Genomic DNA, 23811 nt, shown 5'->3' with positions numbered 1-23811 from the left:
GAGGATCATCCTGCTTGTCTATTTGTAATTAATTTGTATTTTTCTTTTACTCATATCATAATAATCTTTTTTACAGTACATTTCATTCCTTGTTTGTTGCGAAAATGTAACTCTCTTCCAAATGTAACTCTCCTTTCCAAGTAACTCTCTTCCAAATGTAACTCTCCTTTTCAAATGTAACTCTCTTTTCCAAATGTAACTCTCCTTTCCAAATGTAACTCTCCTTTCCAAATGTAACTCTCCTTTCCAAATGTAACCCTCCTTTCCAAATGTAACTCTCCTTTCCAAATGTAACTCTCTTTTCCAAATGTAACTCTCCTTTCCAAATGTAACTCTCCTTTCCAAATGTAACTCTCTTTTCCAAATGTAACTCTCCTTTCCAAATGTAACTCTCCTTTCCAAATGTAACTCTCCTTTCCAAATGTAACTTTCTTTTCCAAATGTAACTCTCCTTTCCGTAGTCGAATCTCTTTATGCAACTATTTATTTGTATTATTTATTGCATTATTGCTTATTTCTCTTACATTTCGACGCCGGACAACACTCATCAGCTTACGCGCTGCACCCGACGTTGAGTCGTCCTCCCGTTTGGATTTTAGCTGGTGGTTTGATCCAAATTCAGACCGGCTTTTAGACGACACCTTTGATGATGTTTCTGCTGATTCGCTGACATTTCTTCGGTTGCTTTTAATGAACTCATTCAATGAGTGAGAGGTAAGTCTTCTTAGCAGTCGCGGAGGGTCTGGTGGTGGTGTTGGTGGTTCAACAGTCGGTGGGATTGCTTTCTTTTTATATGAACTGGAAACTACAACTTCAAATCGTTTGCATAACTTTCCAAAATCTTGTCTCCAGTTATTAATTCGTGGTAATGCCAGCGGCATCTCAGTGACATCATCAGTAGGCGTGGTGTAAAGACAAGTTTTAAATCTTGTAGAAATAATATTATCACCTATGGCCTCTTGAATCCAATTTCTTTGTACGTATTCCATTCTAACTCGATTGCTTACCCGGCGTGAAGTGTGGCGACGCACACCGGTACTTGGTCTGATCACTTCTCGTGGTTTTAATCCGTCGGAACTAAAAGTTTTCATTTCAATTTGAGTTTCTGATCTAATTAACATGGTGGGAAAACTTGTAGAATGAAAATTGCTTTGGTGCGTACGTCTTCTAAGGTTTCGACGAGGAATAATGAGTTCGGTTGGGAGTTGGTGAAGACGTTTGTGCTCTAGTAACCACTCCCCCGCGGTTTTTCCACAAACCCAATCTCGAAGATCCTTATCAGCTCCTCCTTTAGTAAATAAAATATCGCAGCAATGTGTATGCCCTTGTCGACTTGCTTCCATTAAGGCACTCATTCCCCACTTGTTTAATTGATCAATCACTAATTTGAATGTTAACATCTTCTCAAGAAGCGCATTTGTAATTTTGACATTTCCGCTGGATGCCGCGTAAAACAGCGCCGTGTTTCCATAACAATCACGATGATCGACGTCATAATCAATAGCTTTCAGAAAAAGTGAAATTAATTTGTTTCGTTGATAAATACTGGCATGAATTAAAGCATTTCTACCATTGCGATCAGTTAGGCCTATCTTAGCTTCTTTTTCCAACAGCATTCTAGCAATGCCGACTGCCCAATCTTCCTGTTCAATAAAACAACAAGTTATCAAAGCGGTTCGTTTTTGCGGGTCTCTGGTGTTGACGTCACATCCAGTATCAATGATAGTACGTACATCTTGATACTGTCCTGTCCAGATAGCAGCATGTAGCTCTGGTAACAATTTAATATCTGCACCCATAATACAGTCACAACCACAGTCAATTACACAATTAGTATCACCGATTTGAGAATCCAATGAAACAGAAATTAACGTAACACCAATTAGAGAGTATAATCCCAACTGTATATTAATTATTCTATAATGGTGTATGTTGTTCCATCGACTGTTGCTATGCGTAACTATATCCAGCTTACACGATGATCCGCTTCACTAAAATCATCCAAAATACCTATGGAAATAATACCTGATTATTTTCTCGGTTCACTAACTTTTTTTTTGCAGTTTTTGACAAAATAGATACAAACGCCATTGAATCTTTTGTTCACGAATTTTTACGCAAAGAAATGACGAAAATGACTGATTTGAAAGAGATTTAGTTCTGCTAGAATGATCTAGTAAATTCTTGTTTTCCACGATACCAAACAACGATCTTTTGTATAAAACAGGAAGTTTAAGTATCATACTTAATATGTGCCCTCTTCATGTCGTGACAATGCTTTTATATAAGTATACAAGTCACCTGATAATCTAAAGTTTTAAATACCTTAACATCTTTTCTCAAGTCAACTCGTGAGAAGAATCTATCAGACTCTCATTGTATCAGTTTGATATATTAACAAACGTTGGTCTTAATTATCATTCAATGTTACCTAGAGTGTGCGTGGATATACATATTAATGTTTCTGAATAAAAGGCCTTGGTTGGACCTAACGAAAAAGCAGATTAATATTACGAGTACGACCGATTAATGTATTCTTAATTATCATCTCTAAATCACGGTTTCGTGAATGAGCGTGTAATTGTATATTATACACGATCGACGTATCGATGCGTTTTGCGGAGATGGAAATATTTACAAGATATGTCCACCTAAAGGCCAATTTACACAGACGAGCGGTAACGGTAAGCGCAAAGGCGCGTAGCTTGTCCCCCACGTAGAATCTGTATCTATCCTGGGCGGAAACCGCCAGTCCACTCCGCTTTGTCTAAAATGGATTCTATATTTATATTGCCGTTACCGCTCGTCTGTGTAAATTGGCCTTAACACATTTATATTTTATACGCCACAAATCCGAGTTGTAAACGTGCTGTAATTACTACAACACAAAATTCCGACGAGTTCGAAACATTATCATTTACACTAAATCAAATACAGATCCAATTTGACAGAATACAATAAAATAAATTTGTCAGACATGCCCACACATCCAATTGACAGAAATAATTTGTTTGTTCTTTTTTTGTATTTTTCCTAAATGAGTTTCAATTCAGTAACCAGTACGTGGGTACCTGACATTATAGAACCTCATAATTACAACAAATTTATCTGGTTTCACTGGCAAATCTATTCGCCCCGCCGCGGTTCAAACAATCCTGAGCTCAATTTGGTTGCCAATTTTGTTTGCATTGCAAAAAGTAGATTTCGAATTGATCGCCAAGTTTATGTTTATTAGTTTAGTTTATCCGAATTTGTATAACAAATTCAAGTAGGCCTACTCTTAGTACTTTACGATAGGTTATGTATGCACAATACAGCATTTCGTTAATAAATATTTTAATTACAATTCTACCAGTCTACATCATAGCTTATATATATATATATAGCTTTAATAAATAAACAGAACCTGCCAAAAGCACCGATTTAGCCTAGATAAATTAAATACCACTACACCAACAAGTAATTATTACAAACTGAAAAGAATATAATATATATATATATATAATAATAATAATATACTGGAGATTCCCTGAAAATAAATTGTTACAGCCGCTTCATGTCTTTAGAGCCATTAGCCTAACTACCTTTAAATATTAGCAAGATAGGTAGGCTAAATATTAGCAAGCTAGGTAGGCTAAATATTATAAGCAAGCTAGGCTAAATATTAGAAAAAAGGTAAGCTAAATATTATAAGCAAGCTAGGTAGGCTGAATATTATAAGCAAGCTAGGTAGGCTAAATATTAGCAAGCTAGGTAGGCTAAATATAAATATTACAATACAGTATCTGGGTGGGTTAGACTTAAATTACATAACAATATTCAATTTATATTTACAGTATAATTTCTTACAGAAAAATTACAATCCATAGCAAATATATTACTATATAATCATTTTTTAAACCTTGTCTAAAATCTCTTAATATACAGCCATACATTAACAATAATATAGACAACTCATTTATATATCATATTAGTACACATTTTAGTACACACTTTAGTACACATAGTACAGCAGCAACTATATATAAATTCAATGGAAAATGTCTGTAAATCGTGTCTAATTATATATTTATATATAACTATGAGATCTGTTTCCACAGTTAATAACTTATGTAATATTCTCGATTATTTATATATTATTAATGAAAAATTAAAAAAATACCTAAAAGTAAATAAAATATGAATAAGTAGCAGCCCTTGATTGTTTTATACCTCAAAAACAATCTTAAGTAAATATCATTTTTCCTCCTTAAAAACTAGCGTAAAAGAGTCGGATTGAAAACCAACCTTTTGTATACCATAACGAAAACAGAAAGAAAAAACCTAAATAAAAACAATAAGAAACTGTATGATAAAATGAAGTAAAATGACTTAAGAAATCATGATAAAACAAACAAGAATGTAACATGTAAAATACCCAATATGGTAAAGATATCGGAGAATTAAGTTATTTTTATTATTACATTTCTTTACCCAGGTTTAAACTGGTTTTCATTGGTGCCCTGCATACAACATTATACATTGTATACAAACTCAGCAGACTTAGTTTATAACGCCACCATTCTATAAAAGCTCTGTCTACACTATCAAACTTTATGTGACAAAAAAGTGTGATGCACCCAAATATGGTAGTGATGTGCCTAAACATGGTAGTGATATGGCATCATCATGTCCATATATGGGCACAACATCACATTTTTTTTGTCACATAAAGTTTGAGCTAAAGATGTTTAGAACAGAATACAAATTACTCAAGCGTGACACAACAACAGATGAAACCTGATTATAATACTGAGTAATCATCAGTACACTTTACCTGGAAGAGTTTAATGAGTGGTCCTACTTTATAAATATTAAGTTAAGTTGAGGTTACTAAAACGTATGCAGTACTTGGTTTACGTTATTATTGCATAATAAATATATAACAATAAATATAAAAATTGCAATTTGACAGTGAATAGATTTAATGTACATAATCATTTATATATATATATTATTTACTGTTTAACATCAATCTGGACAATAAGGTACTACCCTATGTACGTATTGAACATGTGGCGTAACTATTTGCTACACATTATAATTAGGGTGGCCATTAGATACATGTTCATCCCTCATCCTATATGATTTCATATGCACCAAGTCTGCGTCACTGGTGTATACTGGTAACGTTTGTTTACTACATCGGTCATCGTATTTGGCCTGCCAAAAAGATAATAATGATTTAGTTTATTCAATATCATTAAACAATTTCAAAGAGCCTCATTCGCACAGGAATTCAAGTCTACTTTGCAATGACCTTTAGGCCGCATTTGTATTGGAATTTAAGCCTAATTCGCACAGTAAATTCAATCCTCATTTGCACTGGAATTTAAGCTGCATTTTCAGTGGAATTTGAGCCTCATTCGCACAGTAAATTCAATCCTCATTCGCACTGAGATTTAGGCCTCATTCACACTGGACTCTGATGGTTAATGCTGGGTTATATATTTTGCTAATTCACTTTTGTATTAACTGATCTTAATGGAGAGTGGTAAAATAAACAATTGAGGGCGGTATGTGGTGATCTCTACTCCATGTGCCTTGGTAACCATGCTGTATTGGTCTTTCAAGCTCAATGAGATTTCCCAAGCACATTCCCCTCGGTAAAATTAAACATACAGCTCTGCAGGTAAGTTAATCGAACTTGTGTTTACACTAAACTATTTCCAGTCAAAGTGTACAGTCGCTTGTGAACAGTTCAGTGTGAATGAGGGCTTACTGACTGCATAATGAATTCAGTGAATGAATTTGAAATGAAACCTTTCAAATATATTCAAAGTACCACATACCTTATTATAAGCTAGGACGCCTAAAATTGCTGTGCCCATTCCAAAAACGTTCATAGGTGTGACAGGATTTTGTAAAAACAACAACGAACTTGTAATAATAACGATTCGTTTTGAAGCATTAGCGATTGAGTAGCTTAGTGGACTTGTAAGTGACAGAACACTAAATGCAAATATATTTTGCAAGAAATTCAAAAAGCCACTAGTAAAAAGTAACAATAATGTCCTAGGCCAATTCAACTTTTCTATCTGAAAAATAAATGGTTAAAAAAAGACTTATTTATATTATTACTTATGATATAATATGTATTCATTTGTTTAATTTAAACCAAAGTATATATCAGAATAATAAAGGCAATCTGTAATGCTTCCATTATGTTCTTGAGAACGGAGCGGTGTAAATTGTTACTCTGCTTTTTTCATTTTTTGGTTATCTTATTTTATAGATCATTATTGTGTGTATTAGGCTACCATTATTTTTATTTACACTAATGCTCATTCTTCAAATACATATTCTTCTATTCTTCTATAAACAAATAAATATAAATGCTTACCAATTCCTTATTGTTGAGAATGCGTGTAAGATCAACATATACCCAGATAGGAAACAACATGAGAGACGCAAGCTGTCCAATAATCAACAAAAGCCTGAGATGATGGATGTACAAGTCTCCTATTGCCTACAAACAAAACATTCATTCAGAAAAAACTTAAAATGAACTTAAAAGCTAGATTTTGAAATTCTAATATTATCATAATACTAAAATAAGTAAAAAGATGAATGAAAATGGTAAAGTAAAAATGTTAGAAAAATGTGCCAAGTTTTCAGAGAATACAATTCCTTCGTCAGAGAAAAAGAGAGTAGATAGTAAACAATATGAGGCAGACAGTGCCTGAGTGGATTGCAATAAAGGAAAATGCAGAAGAAAAAAATAGATAAAAGAGGATGGATAGGTACATTATATACTTAAAAGATAATTTTAAGATAAAAAGAGACTTTGAACACTGCAATGTTATTTGAAGGCAATCTTCTTATGGATAGTAAACTCCATCTGCATTGTAGGTTACAAAAAACCACCAGCAAAATTGGCAGAAAACTCCACACAGATGGTTTCAATTACTATTTTAGACATAATATGGTTTTACAAACCTATTAAAAAAACAAAGAATCATCAACTCACCTTTTTTGTATAAACATTTTGAAGAGCAAATGTTATAGTTGCTATTAATGCAAAAGCACCACCTACGTAATTAAACGTCAATTCTGTGACTGTTGCTATCAAAACACCAACAATTATTGTGGCTAAGGCCATGTACACCTATAACAACAAAATAATACAGTTACTATATCAATTTATATATTTTGTTTATTTATTCATTTATTGTTTTATGTTCTCCCCTCAGAGGGCAAAAGTCTGGTCGGTTTATTCAGGTACAACATACACTGAATCTATTTATCTACTTTTTGACCTTACATTCTTTTTTTTTTTAAATTGAAGAGTCAAACTATACCTTGTTACTTGGTCTTTCATTTACTATAAACCTTGATAGAATAACTGTGAAGATTGGCATCATGGCTTTTACTGGAAATATAATAATATAATAATAGACTTAAGTTATTCTAATGTTGAAAACAAATAATAAGGCAAGATTAGTTTCAATCTACAGTTAGTACATTGAATTTGTTTCAGTTTAGTACAGGTATATTGGATTTGTTTCAGTCTAGTACTTTAGATTTGTTTCGATCAGTCTCAGTAGTAAATAGGATTTGTTTCAGTCTAATACATTGAAATTGTTTCAGTGTACATTAGATTTGTTTCAGTCTAGCTGTATTGGATTTGTTTCAGTGATACTAAATTGAATGTGTTTCAGTCTACAGTTAGTACATTGGATTTGTTTCAGTCTAGATATTGGATTTGTTTCAGTCTACAGTAGTACATTGGATTTGTTTCATTCTAGATATATTGGATTTGTTTCAGTCTAGATATATTGGTCTTTTTAGTTCATTTACTTATTTGCTGAGACTCAAGTGGGTTTTTTAATCCTGGAGTGTATCCAACAACAAACCAAACTATTATATTGTCTATTTTAGGATAAGGAAGAGGAGAACACATTAGCACTCCCTTTGATTGATAATTGAATTATGTTTCCTGAGTGAGGTGCACATTTATCTATATTTAATCAACTACTGTATACAGTTATTAAAAGTAATACTTTATTCCAGTGAATGTTGAATAAACAGTAAATAAAAAAAGTAGATTTTGAATGGCATTGTAGTTAATTATTATAAGAATCAATCTGTAACGTGGCATAGACCGGCTCTCTACCTCAAAGAATTCCATATGCCATCATAATAAATTTAGCGTACACATGGTATATTCGATTTGGAACTTTTTGTTTTTTTCATTGAGTATTTAGTTAGTGGATTATTTATACAACATTAGGTAAATACTCAATGAACAAGCTTAATTAATTTGCATTAATTAGAATTTACCATTTTAAAGGTTTCTTTCACATTTTTGTTGAACACAATCGAATCGCCAATATTTTTATATCTGTATTAAATTTATCAAATGTTTGGAAAAATAATCATTGGAAACAATTTTGAGTATGAAATTTGAGATTTTAATAATGTGGTTTTGTAATTCTTTTGCACATTGTTTTAATCGCTCTTTGGACAAATATTAATTTATATATAATCTAATATTAATATTTTCAGTTTGAAAATTTACAATAATAAAATTATGCTGTCTCATGTTTGCTTTAATACAAAATCATTTATAGACGTGCGCTGTGAATAAAATTATATGCTATTAAATATTTATAATCAATTCTTATGAAACAAATCAAACAACATGTGGCAAATAGAATACATTAACACTCATATAAATGCAAATTAAAATTGTTAACAGATTTAATTAATTTTGATCAGTTACATTTCAAAACTTGTCATGATTAAATCATAAATAACCACAAAATTGATGATTTTGGAAAACAAAAACAAAAACTTTTTTTATGAATATAACTTACCCGTATGAGCAAAAGACACTGACACGCTTGCAATACTTAGATGGGAAGATATTGATGCAAAAAACTTCCCAAAAGCCAATGGAAGAACAAGAATTAAAAACCGACGTTTATCATGAATTTTTAGTTTTTCTACTTTTCGAATTCGTAATACCGGTATCAGAAACAAGGCAACGGCCAGCATGTGAACCATTGATATCGTGACAGGGTACGGAAAATATCCTAGAAGTCGCTTATTTATTACATTTTGTCCTGAACTGCTTGTGTACCACACAGAACAAAGAAAAACAATCCAACATCCTTCTTTATATGCCTTGTTTGGAAGAGGCATGATGTTGAAATTATATTTCAACAACCGTCAATTTAATTTAGTAATGTTAGCGGTACATGCCTGCCTACGTGATACTGGCCTACGTTGCCACTTGTTTCAACAATTTCCACTTCTAATTTTTGTTTTGTTGACTTTAACTGACCTTTGACCTGAATTAGTTTTCCTCGTGTACGGTGTGAAGCAGTTTGACATTTCGCGTTCACAGTATAGTTTAGAAACGCGATTGCGTTTTCTCCAAACTCAGTGAAGAACCTCGTCATATTCCAAAAGAATTTGGATTGAAGAACTGATTGAATTGAAATGAAGTTTAACATTTTGAATAAAGTATTTAAGGCCTCTCCCTCTGTGTTTACTTATTTCATTTTATTCTGAAATTGTTATTGTTTTTCTTCATTTAATTGTGGTCTAATTTTTTAATATTATGTAATACACTATGTCAAATCAAATCAAATGGAAAGAGCACATGAGAAGTATTTTCATTGTAGACCTAATAATATCAGAGAGAATTACTGCCTATCCTGAATGTCCATACAATTCAATTTCAATTTTATTCGCAAATTTTACTGCCTAACGTGTGCCTCTAATATAATGCTAATGTATGCTAGGCTACATTAAAGTTAAATTCCCTCTCTTTTTCTATAATTTTCTTGCTGTGTGTGCGCCGCTGATGCAAAAGTGTTATCAATTAATATATGAACGCATTGCACACGCACTTTATTTGACAAACGGGAAAGAGAAGGTTCGATAAGCATGCGCAATCAATAGGTATTTTTGGTATTTATTAAAAGTAATTAAATCAAACCGCTAAACAAAGCAGAAAACGACCACCTACGGATATCCATACATTTTCAGTAAATTATTTGTTTTTTCTCATTTAGAATCATGGCTGGTGTTATTTTAGAGAATCTCAGTACCAAGAAGTTGTTCGGTTTTTGTGTAATCCTGCTAATAGTTCAGATAATTTGTTTCTTGGTCGGGGGACTTATCGGTAAGTTGCATAATAAGTTTTCACTTCACTCAATTCACTCCGACCGCGCCGCCGCCGAGCGACCAGTCAGGCTTGGGCATGATGAGTGAACTGAAGAAGATGAGAATGAGAAGCAAATTCAATTTCTTGATTAGGCCTAGGCCTACTGTGATTATATCTAGGCTAGTTACTGTAGGGAGGACATATTATGGGTACACATCTGCTTTATTCATCCAGTATCACTCAAATTATTATGACACTACTGCTGTTTCTAATAATAACTTTAAAAATAAAATGATTTTTAATGGATAATGTTTGTTTTAAATGCGGGAAAACTTTTTCTTTGTTTTAACAATGTTAAATGTTCTTTTTGTTTTTTTCAGCACCAAAACCTACAGATGCCAATAGTCACCTGGCCACCAAATGTGTAGATCCTGCCGACAACGTTCATAAATGGTTTATCCCCAACGGACCTGGAGAGTGTTTGAAAGTAGCTAACTTTGAAGAGGCAGCAAGGAAGTACTTTGATGCGAATCAGATGGTTTTTTCGTTACGAATGCCACATAGACCGTATAATATGAGTCGTAGCTTCCAATTCATACTGACCATGCTCAGATTGGAAACACAGTACAAGTTAACTGTTCCCGATGGTTAGCTTTTTAAAAAAACTTTTTTACTACTACTACTAAAAATTAATTACTAATATTTATTATTAATTACTACTGGGAAGTTTAATTTTTATAAAAATTAGTAAATCATAATCCAAAATAATAATGTTATTACTTTTTTGCTAAAACTAAATTAAGTGTTTGTACATGCACTTTATCAATTTAATTGTTTATATGTAAGTATCATGTAATTAAGCATTTGGAAGTTTTGATATTTAAAAAAATGAAATGAAATCCAGTCCAGACTTATTCCTAAACCTCATAATTAAGCAATCAATACTTTAATATTTATTTTTAAGACCATTGAATACATTTTTTTTAACAATTTTTTAATAGCACCAGAAGAAATGACAATGATTGTGCGTGTTGGTTACAGAGATAGTGATTATGAAGATTGGAAAGAACTTACTAGAGTAACAGAAACAAGAAAACTTGAATGTTTGCTGCACTCGGTAAATATTCAATTCTGTAAATTTAAATGCAAGAAGAAGTTTAAATACTTCCTTTTAGGCTCTGTCTACACTATCAAACTTTATGTGACAAAAAAATGTGATGGGCCCATACATGGACATGATGATGTCATATCACTACCATATTTGGGCACATCACCACCATATTTGGGCAAACTAGTTTGATAGTCTAGACAGAACTTAAAAAGGAAATATTTAAATATATTTTGTCAAACATGAAATGTCATAATGCCTTGTCAGACTATGAGTATGCTTATGTAAACATTTCTGAAATTGTTTTTAGGACTTAAAAGTTGTGAACTTAGTTGAACTCTTAAACATGTCAGCCATATTGATTGTAATCGTAATGTTCTGTTGTTGAATTTGTCCTTTATAGAATGAAGACGAAGGTCCAGTTGATGGTGACCCATATGATTGCGAGCCTCTACCATTCTTTGAATTAAGCACCTGCCATCATAAGCAGTACCTAATCAATATTCGATTACCGGTAGAATTTAACAAAGAAACCAATGAACAGAAGTACAACACTAAGTTAGGCAGCATCACTGATATTTGGATTGTTGTGAGTCATCATTAAAGACATATTAGTTCCATTTTGGTTGTCTTACTAATATCAAAAATATCTCTCTCCTGTACTAAAATGCTATGTCATAATTGACATCTGTACAAAATGTGTTTATTTATGTAAATGAAATCCAGTATAAAGATATTCTTTATACTGGGTAGCCTCTTAGTCAAATAATGTTCTCCCACCCACATGGCCCAGTATATTGTATAGTACAATAATGAGTTTGTGACAGTGGCTGTGTGTGAAATAGTACACCGGGGAAATCCTCTACTCGTCACAAAAGATGTACTAGGTTCTTTAAAGTGTATATGAGCTAGATGTGTACACTGGACCTATGGTTTATAGTCCTTATCCGACTCTTTCTACCACCAGAACCATGGATTGAGTGAGGCTTGAACCCTTGCCGATGTTATGGCTACACATTACGGTTCCACTGTCTTAACCGCTTGGCCACTCACTCAATCAATCACTCATTGTTTTACATTTTAGGAGATTCATCAAACTGGTGGTTTCACTTTTGTATGGCTGACATTGAAGACTGTCATGACACCTATTCCACTTGTTTTCCTCATCTGGTTCTGGCTAAGAATCTCCAAGTTAAATCGATCGCCAGTTCTTATGGAAAAGTATGACGTTCAAAAGTTGTTTTTATTAGTTTTAAATGCATTACGATTTACAGATTTTATTCAATTACAAAACAAATATAAAATGTAAGACAGACAAATATAAACAATATGATTCAACATTTCTACATACAGTATAAATTGTTCACCGTTGTCCAATACCCTTTTCACATCTACAAAATGTAACAATTTGTTGTAACCAGGTTTGCATACAGTAGTGTGAATATAATTTTGTGGAAAATCTCCCAAGATTTCACAGTGGACCTCTGTGAAATCACACTGATGAGAGGCCTGCTCCGAGTTCTCACTGCGTGCATGTGTATTGCCCTGTTATTACACTGACCAATCATAGTAATCAAATAGCGCACAACTACGCTTTCCTTCCAAGGTTTCGCAGGGTTTGCGTATGTGTGCATGAAAACGTGTAATAAACCGGGAGATCAATAATTGTAATTTTTGTAATAATTTATGCAGATGTGAAAGGATATTAATGTGTAAAAGACAAGCAAACCCTGAAAATAGATTTCATCACAATTTGCAAGCTACATCATGTTGACTTTCATAGTCCTCTCCATGTGAATCCACTACATGTGACGTACTGTATAAGTATATGCACATTTGTTAATTCCATGATATAGAGTATACCATTAAACCATGATAAAACAATCACACTTTTATTTCACAGATTTGTTATGGTTCTTGGAATTTCTATTACCTTCCTCAATAGTAAGTGTTAATTATTAACAAACAAGTTTATTTGATTTTATTTGGAAAAAGTATTTAAATATTACTTAACCAATTGACATTATTGAAAAAAGACATTAAACAAACTTTTTCCAGGATAGTTCAAAAAGCTTATAAAAGGTACTGAAATCAAGATTTTCTTTGTTTCTTTTTAACCTTTGACCTTGTTGTTTTCAGTACCAATTGAATGGTTCACGTTCTGGTTCAACATCCCATACATGTTGCTTATTAGTGACATACGCCAAGGAATCTTTTACGCCACGTTACTCTCTTCTTGGATCATATTTGTTGGTGAACATCTCATGGTAAGCACAGTGGCGTACACGCAGGGGGAAAAGGCCCCTGGTTTAGCACTCCTAAGAGGCACTCCAATTCTGGGGCCCCAGAGGTTTAGCCAGTGTGCTCTCATAGCCTTTATGTCACTGGGTATATAAGTTTCATCCATTACTTAACATTGAAATATTAGCCTTTCACACTAGACCAATTTATTTGCGTGCTTTTAACATTTTCACGTTTCCATCTTCCAAACCGCTTTTTGCGCTGAATTGGCAATTGCAAGTTGATAGTGCAAATTGTTCTATACCAAAATGTTTACATTCTTGTGCACAAAAAAGTGATTGGACAAGTCTGTGTAATGAATTTATGAATGTATAGCAAGGAATACAAGTACGTCTGTCGTATGTATATTTTTTTATTTTTTTCAATTTTTAGGACACGGTTGAGCGAGCACGATTGAGTGCATACTGGAAGCAAGTTGGGACAATTGCTTTTTGTTGTTTTTGTATGTTTGTCTTTGACATGTGCGAAAGGTAAGTAAAATATGTAGAATATGAACTAAACTGAATGAATGTAAACTTGTAATCTTAATGAGATGTGTAGGTTTAGGGAGTGATCCTGTTTAGAGAATTTGTCACTGATGTGTAGTAATTAAATCATGGCATCTGTGAATAGAACCAGAACCCTATGATTGTGAGGCAAGCTGCTGCCAATCAACTGTACCACTATTGGTTAATTTTTAATTTTAGTATGTTACATCCATGTTTCTGTTTGTATTCATATAATAATTAATGTCCGCTTGCTGTTATTTAAAAACAGATCCCTTCTTTCAAGTGTTGATACTCTCCTATTAGGGATTTTATTTGTTGATGTTATATCGTACTCTAGAATAACAATGTAATGTAACTCTTTATGATTTGCAGAGGAGTGCAGATTTCAAATCCATTCTTCACTTTATGGACAACAGAGACGGGCAAAAACTTGGCTGTATCCTTTATACATCAAAAGTGATAAAGTTTCTTTTACTAGTTTTAGGAACGCGCTACCTTTTGATTTGAGAGGAGCGAATTCGGCATCTCTATTTAAATGTCATATAAAAACTTTTATAGAATAGAATCTATAAAGAAATAGTTTGTTCTAGTGTATATGATAAATCAAATTAAAATACAGAGTACAGTAATGTAATTTTTAAAATTTCATATGCATCCAACAGCAATTACAGGATGGATAAACTATTATATAATTTATCATGCTTAAAAACTAAGTCTCGTTTGAGGATTAGGGAAACTAGGTCGGGATTGAACCTTGGAATTTGGGATTGGAAGGCAAGCACGCTAACCACCGAGCCACATCTCCACTACAAATTATGTTTTACTATTCCTTATCTGAGTGTAGATGATTTTTCTTGTTATGGCTGGGATCTGTTTCAGTGCTTACTTCCTGTTTCTTTGTTTCATGGTGTGGCAAATATTCAGAAACATCAGTATTAAACGTCTGGCACTTCCACACATGGCCAAAGCAAGACGCCTTCATTATGAGGTATATTTGAAGTTTAATCTAAAAGAAATTTGATTTTCTTTTTTATTACCTATCTATATTTCTTTTTAGAAATATTAAATTTTAACATTTTATAATATAACATTTAAATTCTTTTTTTTATACTTAAAAACTACTTAACCTACTTAAATTTCTTACTATTTTTCATTTAGGGTTTGATTTTCAGATTCAAATTCTTCATGCTGTTCACCTTGTTATGTGCTGCCCTCACTGTAATCTTCTTCATTTTGAGTCAAGTTTATGAAGATCACTATAAAATGGGACATGAGAAGACGCTTCAGATTAGCAGTGCCTTCTTCACCGGTGTTTATGGCATGTGGAACATCTATGTGGTCGCTGTTATCTTTTTGTATGCCCCTTCACACAAGCAAGTCTCTTCTGACAATGGTAGGAACCATATATCTTTATTATCTTCCTGATGCGTGTCCAATTGATTAAGACGAGAATATTCTCAGCATGCCTTCAATATTTAATTTTCATTTATTACAAAAAGTCGGGAAAATACACAGATGAAAATATCCACTGCTAACTACATCACTTTATTCAAGTTTGCTGCCCTCATTATTAGTTTGCTGCCCTCATTATTAATTTACTGCCCTCATTATTAGTTTGCTGCCCTCATTATTAGTTTGTTGCCCTAATTATTTGACTGGATGATAAAAGCATAGAGGTATTATACAAATATTATTATATATATTAAATAATAAGGAATGTGAGCAAGAAACAATTACAGGTCAAAAAGCAATCCAGCATGGAGAAGGACCACCTAATAGGTTGCATCCTCAAATTGACCAATTCGCGCCGACTATGCATTGCTCATCATATGGTGTACGTAGAAACACAAGCATATTCTATAAAGCTATTCCTTCCCTGTTCAGAATTCTTGTGCGTAAGCAATGCAGATATTTTGTACCCATTAACCATGAAAAAAAATAATAACCAAATAAAACTGAGTAAAGCGAACTTTATAGAGTTTTAAAAAAATGAAACAAAGACTTGTAAAAAGACATGTGCAATAACACTATGAACACACAAGCCTCAACTTCCTAGCCACATTACTACACACACACATATATATATATAATGCAACTGTCAAATCACAGTGCTCATATTCGGAACATGATCTCCTAATCGCGTCGAGCATAGCTCATCATCATCGAAAGTTCCGTATTTTTTTTTAGTTGTATGAAATATGTCTTTGCGACCTCTTACAGCATATAATGAAGTTATTCATGTTTTTTGCATCTACCTACAGTACGAAAAGTGCCTTGTTCATGTTAATTTGCTTCTACCTACGCAAAGTATATAAATGCGCTGTTCGTGTTTCCATCAGAATGTTCCAAACAAAACAAAATATTGATTACAAAATTAAACATCGTTGAAGATACTTTTTTTAAAAAGATAATTCAATTGATGTATAGTATGTAAACAATGGTCAGTAAAAATACTAATTTATTATTATATTGATTGATCAATTGATTTTTAGCATGGTGCACAGAGACAGAAAACACTTGATACATGATGTTTATGGATATTAAACATCAAAGATGCTATTGATTAATTTACTTTTGTTTTTACAAAAGTTTACAATTGATTTTCATTTTCCTGGTTACACATCAATTGATTATTGTTAATTTAGGTCATCTATGTAATTTGATTGCTTTTATTATGACACTCTAGTCTTATTAATTGTATTTTTGTACACAAATTAATATACTTTATATTCTGTTTTCTAAGATATTATTTGGACCATGTAACTACATTTTGTTTGCCTTCTTTGACATTGAAACAATTTAAAATGTTTTTTGCAAAATGTACTTACTGCAGTAAATGCAGTATAATAGTTTAGACATGATCCATTTGCATCAAACATTGTTTTGGATAATTTGATGATAGTAGCGCTTATCAAGCAATACTACCTTATATGAAACTTCATCAGATTATTGCTATAAATACTGTTATTTCTTTTACTTTATACACAAACAATTTTGAAACTGTACAATAAATTAAATTGAGAGTAGCAAAACAAAATAGTTACATCAATATTAATTAGTCATGTTAAGCTGTATGTTCTGAAATTTGCATCTAAAATAACAAACAACATGATTGTTAAGTTGACATGACATTTAACATGATGACTCCTTTCTATTCTAATTGAAAAACTGCATTATCTCGCTGCCGAGGTCAATCCATATTTATCTTTTTTTTATCTTTTTGTGAGAACAACATAAAAGATATACATCTGTCTTTACATCTGTCTTTCTAGTGTCAATTTGAAATGTTTTCAATGACATCATCATTTACTAGGATAAAAATAATGTCAGTCCCAGTTATTTTGTAAAATATGCGGCAAGTTTAGTGTTTTAATTTATTGAAATTGACGGCCAAACTCCCAATTGATGGCTTAACTCCCAATTGATGGCCTAACTCCCAATTGATGGCCTAACTCCCAATTGATGGCTTAACTCCCAATTGATGGCTTAACTCCCAATTGATGGCCTAACTCCCAATTGATGGCCTAACTCCCAATTGATGGCCTAACTCCCAATTGATGGCCTAACTCCCAATTGATGGCCTAACTCCCAATTGATGGCCTAACTCCCAATTGATGGCTTAACTCCCAATTGATGGCTTAACTCCCAATTGATGGCCTAACTTCCAATTGATGGCTTAACTCCCAATTGATGGCCTAATTCCCAATTGATGGCCTAACTCCCAATTGATGGCCTAACTCCCAATTGACGGCCTAACTCCCAATTGATGGCCTAACTCCCAATTGACGGCCTAACTCCCAATTTTGATTATGTTACAGTAATAGAATGGCCTACTCTATCAACAGCATTTGTAAAATATATTGTGCAGAATGAGAACATTACAAAATGTCAACATACTCAATAAAATCAAATATATTTTTTTTCAGAAAAAAATGTTGATAACAAGATTAAAATTAAACATAACATAAAAACTCAAAATGAACTTGATAAAAGTGTACCCTAACATTTACGAAGAAAAAGAAAAGTTTAAATTTCTTTTTTTTTTTCCTAAAAAATGTTATACATTATGGCAATAAATATATCAAACAGTCGCCAATGACAACTGTCAAAGGTCATCAAATAATTGGACTTTACTCGGTTTGTAATTTATATTTTAGTTTTCCTCAAGGCTTGAAATTGAAAATCATTCAATATTTCAGACGCCTTGCCATTTATATTGCACATTTAAAGTGGGTTGCGTTGTTATGATCCAAATGAGAATATAAAATAATAATCAATTATAGTACTTGAATTCTGTATCAAATTAAAACATTAATGTTTTTAACAGTCATTGAGCGTTGACAACCTGAATGATGCATTTCAAGTTGTGAGTGAGTGGGCGTGTAATCACCAAATTAAAACATGCATGTTCAATAATCAACATCATAGCAGTATTACTATTATTTTTGTTTGTTGTTTTAAAAGAATTAATAGTTGTGATCGTGCAAGTTTTTATGTGGTACTAAATGAAGAACCAACAAACTCCTTCTTTCCATTAGATTTAATAAATAATTAAATTGCATAGTATTGAACAAATAACCTTAATCATATATTAACAAATTCTGAATAATTATGTAAGTGTAATTTAGTGTATCTATATATAAATTTACGTAAGGGCAAAATTCGGTAATTCGCGCGTTACTTCTAGAATGTTTACTCGATGGTATATCAAGTTGGTTCGTACTTTCGGTACTGATTTTAAACACCTGATGTAACCCTGTTTACTAATTAAATTGAGTTAGATAATTAGTTATTGACGATTAAAACGAATTTAGGTTCAACGATTTGCCCCAAATAGGGGTGTTTTCCGATCGTGGTATACACTGTCCAATGCATGTCTATCTTGAAAAATATGAGGATGCTTCGCATTTTCCTATCTCCTCCTACGATAATTGTTTTTAATGGCTGAAAACCGGTTGAACAGCTCAAGTACAGCATCATAGTGTTAAAGACAGACCTATTTTCTTAAAAACATACTATTTTGATAGATTTAATATACGTTTATACAAATGTATTGATTTCCGATGAATGGAACATTCCAATATAACTCTTTGCTTTAACACAAGTACCACCAGCTGTAGGTAAATTTATTGGCCCTTGGGGAATTAACCTAAAACCTATATAGATATAGTATGGCAATACTTGGACATTTGTAAATACGTATTAACATTTTTGGTCGCCATTGAATTTACTGTGAGTGTGGGTACTGTTAGATGTATAACACATGTACAAATAAACGTATTACTGTAAGTGTGAGTAGGCCCTACTGTTATATAAAAGGTACAATATACAAATAAACTGTACTACTGACAGTTGCTTCTCAACGTTTGTATTAATTAATACTTACAATGAATATAAACGTTGTAGTGGTACGTATATCGTTACATGCACTATGCTATTTTAATCGACTATGACAGTGACAGTTTTAACAAAGTAATAAACTGTACTACTGACAGTTGCTTCTCAACGTTTGTATTGATTAATAATTACAAAGAATATAAACGTTGTAGTGGTGTATCGTTACATGTACTATGCTATTTCAATCGACTATGACAGTGACAGTTTTAACAAAGTATTAAATCGCAAATGTGTTACTGTATCAAGTGGTATATTATTTATAGGCCTATCAAACATGAAAAACATTTCGTTACTGAGTAGATAAAGAATATATTTAAAAATTGTTCTTCTTTGTACCCATATCCTCTTCCACATCCCTCAACCCTAATGTTACACACAAAACACAAATTGGGTTTGTTTAAATGAGTCCAAATAACAAATTTGGACTCATTTTGTGACAAGTTTCTCTTTCGGAAGTAATTCCCAGTGTGCTAATGTTAGTTTAATACATAAATCATCGTGTCTATTTATTCGTTTCTGTAAACCACAATAACTATTATAGTCCTGCAGTACGTACATTAAAAAAAAGCATTTTTTTTTACGCTGAAATTACTGTGTATTCGAGAACCATCTATGGGCACGACCTAGATGGTACGCGAGCGAAGCGAGCGTACCATTTAGTATTATACAAGGGGCTAACATTCAAGGGGCTATTTACATTGAATTATATGTGTTAAAAGGTTAAAATAGTAATATAATATATAAAAAATTAAATTTAACAGTAGATTATAGATCTAAGGGCCTGTTCAGACCTGCTTTCGTACAAGATTAGTGAACGACGCTTATGATACGAAATTCATGCATAAACGGTTTTGACCTCTAGCCAATCAAAGCATTAGTTAAACAAATTAAACAATTTGCTGTTACGATGCTAATTATAATATGACATTGCTTGCGATACGAAAGTATAAATCCATGAATCTGAACATAAACTTAATCTCATCATGTGAACAACGAGTTACTTACTTGTGACTTGTTTGCATAACTATCCCCATTATTGGGGACATTTCGCCGTCATTGACATTATGTTGACATAGCACAACAATGAGAGACATTAATTTTGATGAGAAGGTAATGGAACACTAATTAATTAGAAAAACTAAAAACCTATAAGTGACTATAAACAAGTACAAATAATATGATCTAAGTCTTTTCGTGTGGACAGAGAGTTACTATTAATTATTTATCTATCTTTCACATTGGTTTCATTACAGATGACAGCAGCGAAGGAAGTCATGTGGAGTTCCAGTTGGAATCTACAGCTACGACCCCAGGATCTGATGACCCACCGTCAACATCAACAGCAGCAGCAGCAAGAACCGACCAATCAGAGCTTAAGAACCTCCTTACAAAAACCGCTATTGACTAATTGGTATAAATCCGGGAAGAGTGTTCATTGCATAACGGTACACTGTATGTTCTTATACAAAACAAAAAACGTATAAAATGTGTAAGTGTCTCATACAAGTGGTCCAACTTATTATGTACACATGTATGCAAATCACAGACTAAAACTAACTTGAATAATTACATTTCTCCTTGAAAACTTGAGTATTAAATATCATAATACAAATTGCCAAATATATTTATTTTTCTTTATTTATAAACTTCATGTAAGTTTGATTTAGTGAAAGCTGTTCAATGATTGTAGTTAGTAACCTTTAAGAGCCCCCACCAATATTTGTACATAAAGTTTACTTAAGATAACATTGAATCCTCGAGTGTACTTAACCTAACTTGATATTTATAGTACATGATATTCTGTACTTTAGCACACTGTTACCAGAGTAGTATACATACTGTATACAATGGACCTAGGTTCATGCATATACCAAGCAATAAAATAAATGCCTTGTTTAGGACTTATCCTTTCTGTGTCATGAAGGCTGACCAAATAGATTCTTTATTAATTGTTAAGGTAATTGTGTCCTAAGCCTACTAGACACCCCCGGTCTTATAAGAACAATTTTGTACAACTTTGTATGCCAGACAAGTGAAATATCGAGGCCTGATATAATATTTATGATGATGTCATATTTATTGTTGACATTTTGAATCGAAATATTATTATATATTTTCATTGTATCAAGAATGTAATAAAATTGTATGCATACTTAAAGTGCATAAAAACATTAATTAGATTGGAACAAAGGTCAGAGTATGGTATTCTATGAAAATGCATTCTTCATGCTTCAAATATTATATTCTGTAACATTTATGTATTATTAGGGGTGTTGCTTGGTTATCTAAAATTATGCCATGTTTTCTATTAAATCAGATCGTGTATAGGCTTAGGTACATTTAGGCATGTTACTTGCTGGCTTCTCTGTCAGAAGCTAATCTTGTACAGTATATAGGCTTATGTAGATTAGGCATGCTGCTGTTTTTGACTGTGACAAATATCCGAGTTCTCTCAGAGATAAAACGCAAGTATGTCAATCACATGCTATAAAATCAGAAAAATTAGTAAAGCTCTGCCTACTATCAAACTAGATTGACAAAAAAGTGTGATGTGCCCAAGTATGGTAGTGATATGATGTCATCATGTCCATATATGGGCACATCATTTTTTTTTGTCGCATAAAATTTGATATTTTAGACACAGCTTAAAATAATAATAATTACTTGTTTGTATGTAAGTTTGTTTGTCATCCTTGAGTATGCCAATGCCAGTGACTTAACAAGAGCTTTTTAAAAATCAGTCAAATTGAGCTGAAAATAACATTCACTCGGTCACTTTTCTCAAGTATTTATCTCATTTTTATAAGTGCTTTAAGTCGTTTGAATATCAGTTTGTGTAAAACAATTATGTTGTGTTAGACCAGTGAAGCTTCATAATTAATATTGAATATTGTGTCTAATGCAATATGGATGTGTACTGTACTTGATTAGTGATGTGTAAGTTTATCGATATATACTAATTGATTATGATAATGTATGTTTAAATTATTGTTTGTGAATTATTGTTAGTGTGAATGCTTAATAAACGTCTTAAACTATTGAGACTAGGATTTTATAAGATTTAGTAGTCTTATTTAAAAGTAAGCTAATAGTTTTATCATGGCTATAAATTATCTTAATTGTCTTAGTCTTTATAATTACACAAATTAAATAAAGAAATCTTCAATGGGGTATTAATACTATATGTTTTCTGTATGTATTCTCCTTCATTTAGTAAATCTTCAATGGTGGTATTAATACTACATGTTTTCTGTATGTATTCTCCTTCATTTAGTAAATCTTCAATGGTGGTATTAATATTATATGTTTTCTGTATGTAATCACCTTCATTTAGTAAATTCTTTAATTCCGCTAAAAGTTAGCTGGGAGCTGTTGAACAATCCTTCAATGCTATTATATTATATATTTAAAACAAATAAACTTTAGACATAGTGCTGAATACATTGCTGTTATGTAAAAATTAAAATCCAGCCTAGAACTTGTTTATGTTATTTTAAATATAAAAGTTATTATGATATATACAAACAATATGTGACACAAATGCATTCTGAGAATCCATTTAGTAAGTCAATCAATCAATCGTTTGATTGTGTCTGGTTGTGAGAGACTAATTCATTTAGGTCAGTCCAAGTGTGTCTGGTTGTGTGAGACTAGTTGACTTTAAGCAAGTTGTCAAAAGCAGTAAATGTTGTATAAGCCAAGTATATTTTTTAATTAAATGTTAAATAAATTAAAACGTTAGATTTTACAAAAACAGGTGTTGCATGTTCTTAGTTTAGGTGATTTCTTGTATGTTGTCTATCGTCTCTCTTTAATATAAATTGATAAAAACATCTTGTTCATCATATCAATCATTTTGATATAAAAAGAAAGAAAACTGCATACATACACAACTGATAATGATTGCATGTATGAAGGTAATTCGCATATAAAAATAAATATTTGATATCGAAATACATTAATTATAGTTGGTTGTCATTATGTTGTTTTACTACAGTACTACAGCTAGTTGGCTGATGTATGTATTGTTTTACTGCAGTACTACAGCTAGTTGGCTGATGTATGTGTTTTACTACAGCTAGTTGGCTGATGTATGTGTTGTTTTACTGCAGTACTACAGCTAGTTGGCTGATGTATGTGTTGTTTTACTGCAGTACTACAGCTAGTTGGCTGATGTATGTGTTGTTTTACTGCAGTACTACAGCTAGTTGGCTGATGTATGTGTTGTTTTACTACAGCTAGTTGGCTGATGTATGTGTTGTTTTACTGCAGTACTACAGCTAGTTGGCTGACGTATGTGTTGTTTTACTGCAGTACTACAGCTAGTTGGCTGATGTATGTGTTGTTTTACTACAGCTAGT

The 23811-nt window shown here is 32.4% G+C and overlaps 3 protein-coding genes across 3 annotated transcripts; 1 reads left to right on the top strand and 2 right to left on the bottom strand.

Annotated features, from left to right (window-relative positions):
* Nucleotides 1-352: 352 nt before the first annotated feature.
* Nucleotides 353-2099, bottom strand: LOC144844686 (uncharacterized). Its single transcript, XM_078701712.1, has one exon. It carries the CDS (start codon nt 1797-1799, stop codon nt 480-482), a length of 1320 nt encoding a protein of 439 aa, XP_078557838.1. The 5' UTR covers nt 1800-2099; the 3' UTR covers nt 353-479.
* A 1187-nt stretch (nt 2100-3286) lies between these two features.
* LOC144844346 (solute carrier family 35 member E1-like) lies at nt 3287-9271 on the bottom strand. The gene is made up of 6 exons (XM_078701214.1): nt 8859-9271; nt 7341-7411; nt 7010-7147; nt 6383-6508; nt 5832-6077; nt 3287-5202 (listed from the first exon to the last, which is right to left on the bottom strand). The coding sequence occupies exons 1-6, from the start codon at nt 9184-9186 to the stop codon at nt 5071-5073; spliced, it is 1041 nt and encodes a 346-aa protein (XP_078557340.1). The 5' UTR covers nt 9187-9271; the 3' UTR covers nt 3287-5070.
* A 722-nt stretch (nt 9272-9993) lies between these two features.
* On the top strand, nt 9994-23406 carry LOC144844873 (protein wntless homolog). The gene is made up of 12 exons (XM_078701973.1): nt 9994-10174; nt 10537-10803; nt 11158-11273; nt 11668-11853; nt 12349-12485; nt 13168-13208; nt 13404-13531; nt 13938-14035; nt 14426-14489; nt 14898-15041; nt 15212-15446; nt 20704-23406. Exons 1-12 carry the CDS (start codon nt 10069-10071, stop codon nt 20856-20858), a joined length of 1677 nt encoding a protein of 558 aa, XP_078558099.1. The 5' UTR covers nt 9994-10068; the 3' UTR covers nt 20859-23406.
* The last annotated feature ends 405 nt before the right edge of the window (nt 23407-23811 follow it).

The sequence above is a fragment of the Antedon bifida genome, chromosome 6 (assembly GCF_963402885.1).
Source record: "Antedon bifida chromosome 6, ecAntBifi1.1, whole genome shotgun sequence".
Lineage (NCBI taxonomy): Eukaryota > Metazoa > Echinodermata > Crinoidea > Comatulida > Antedonidae > Antedon > Antedon bifida.
This window is presented reverse-complemented; position numbering and strand designations above follow the sequence as displayed.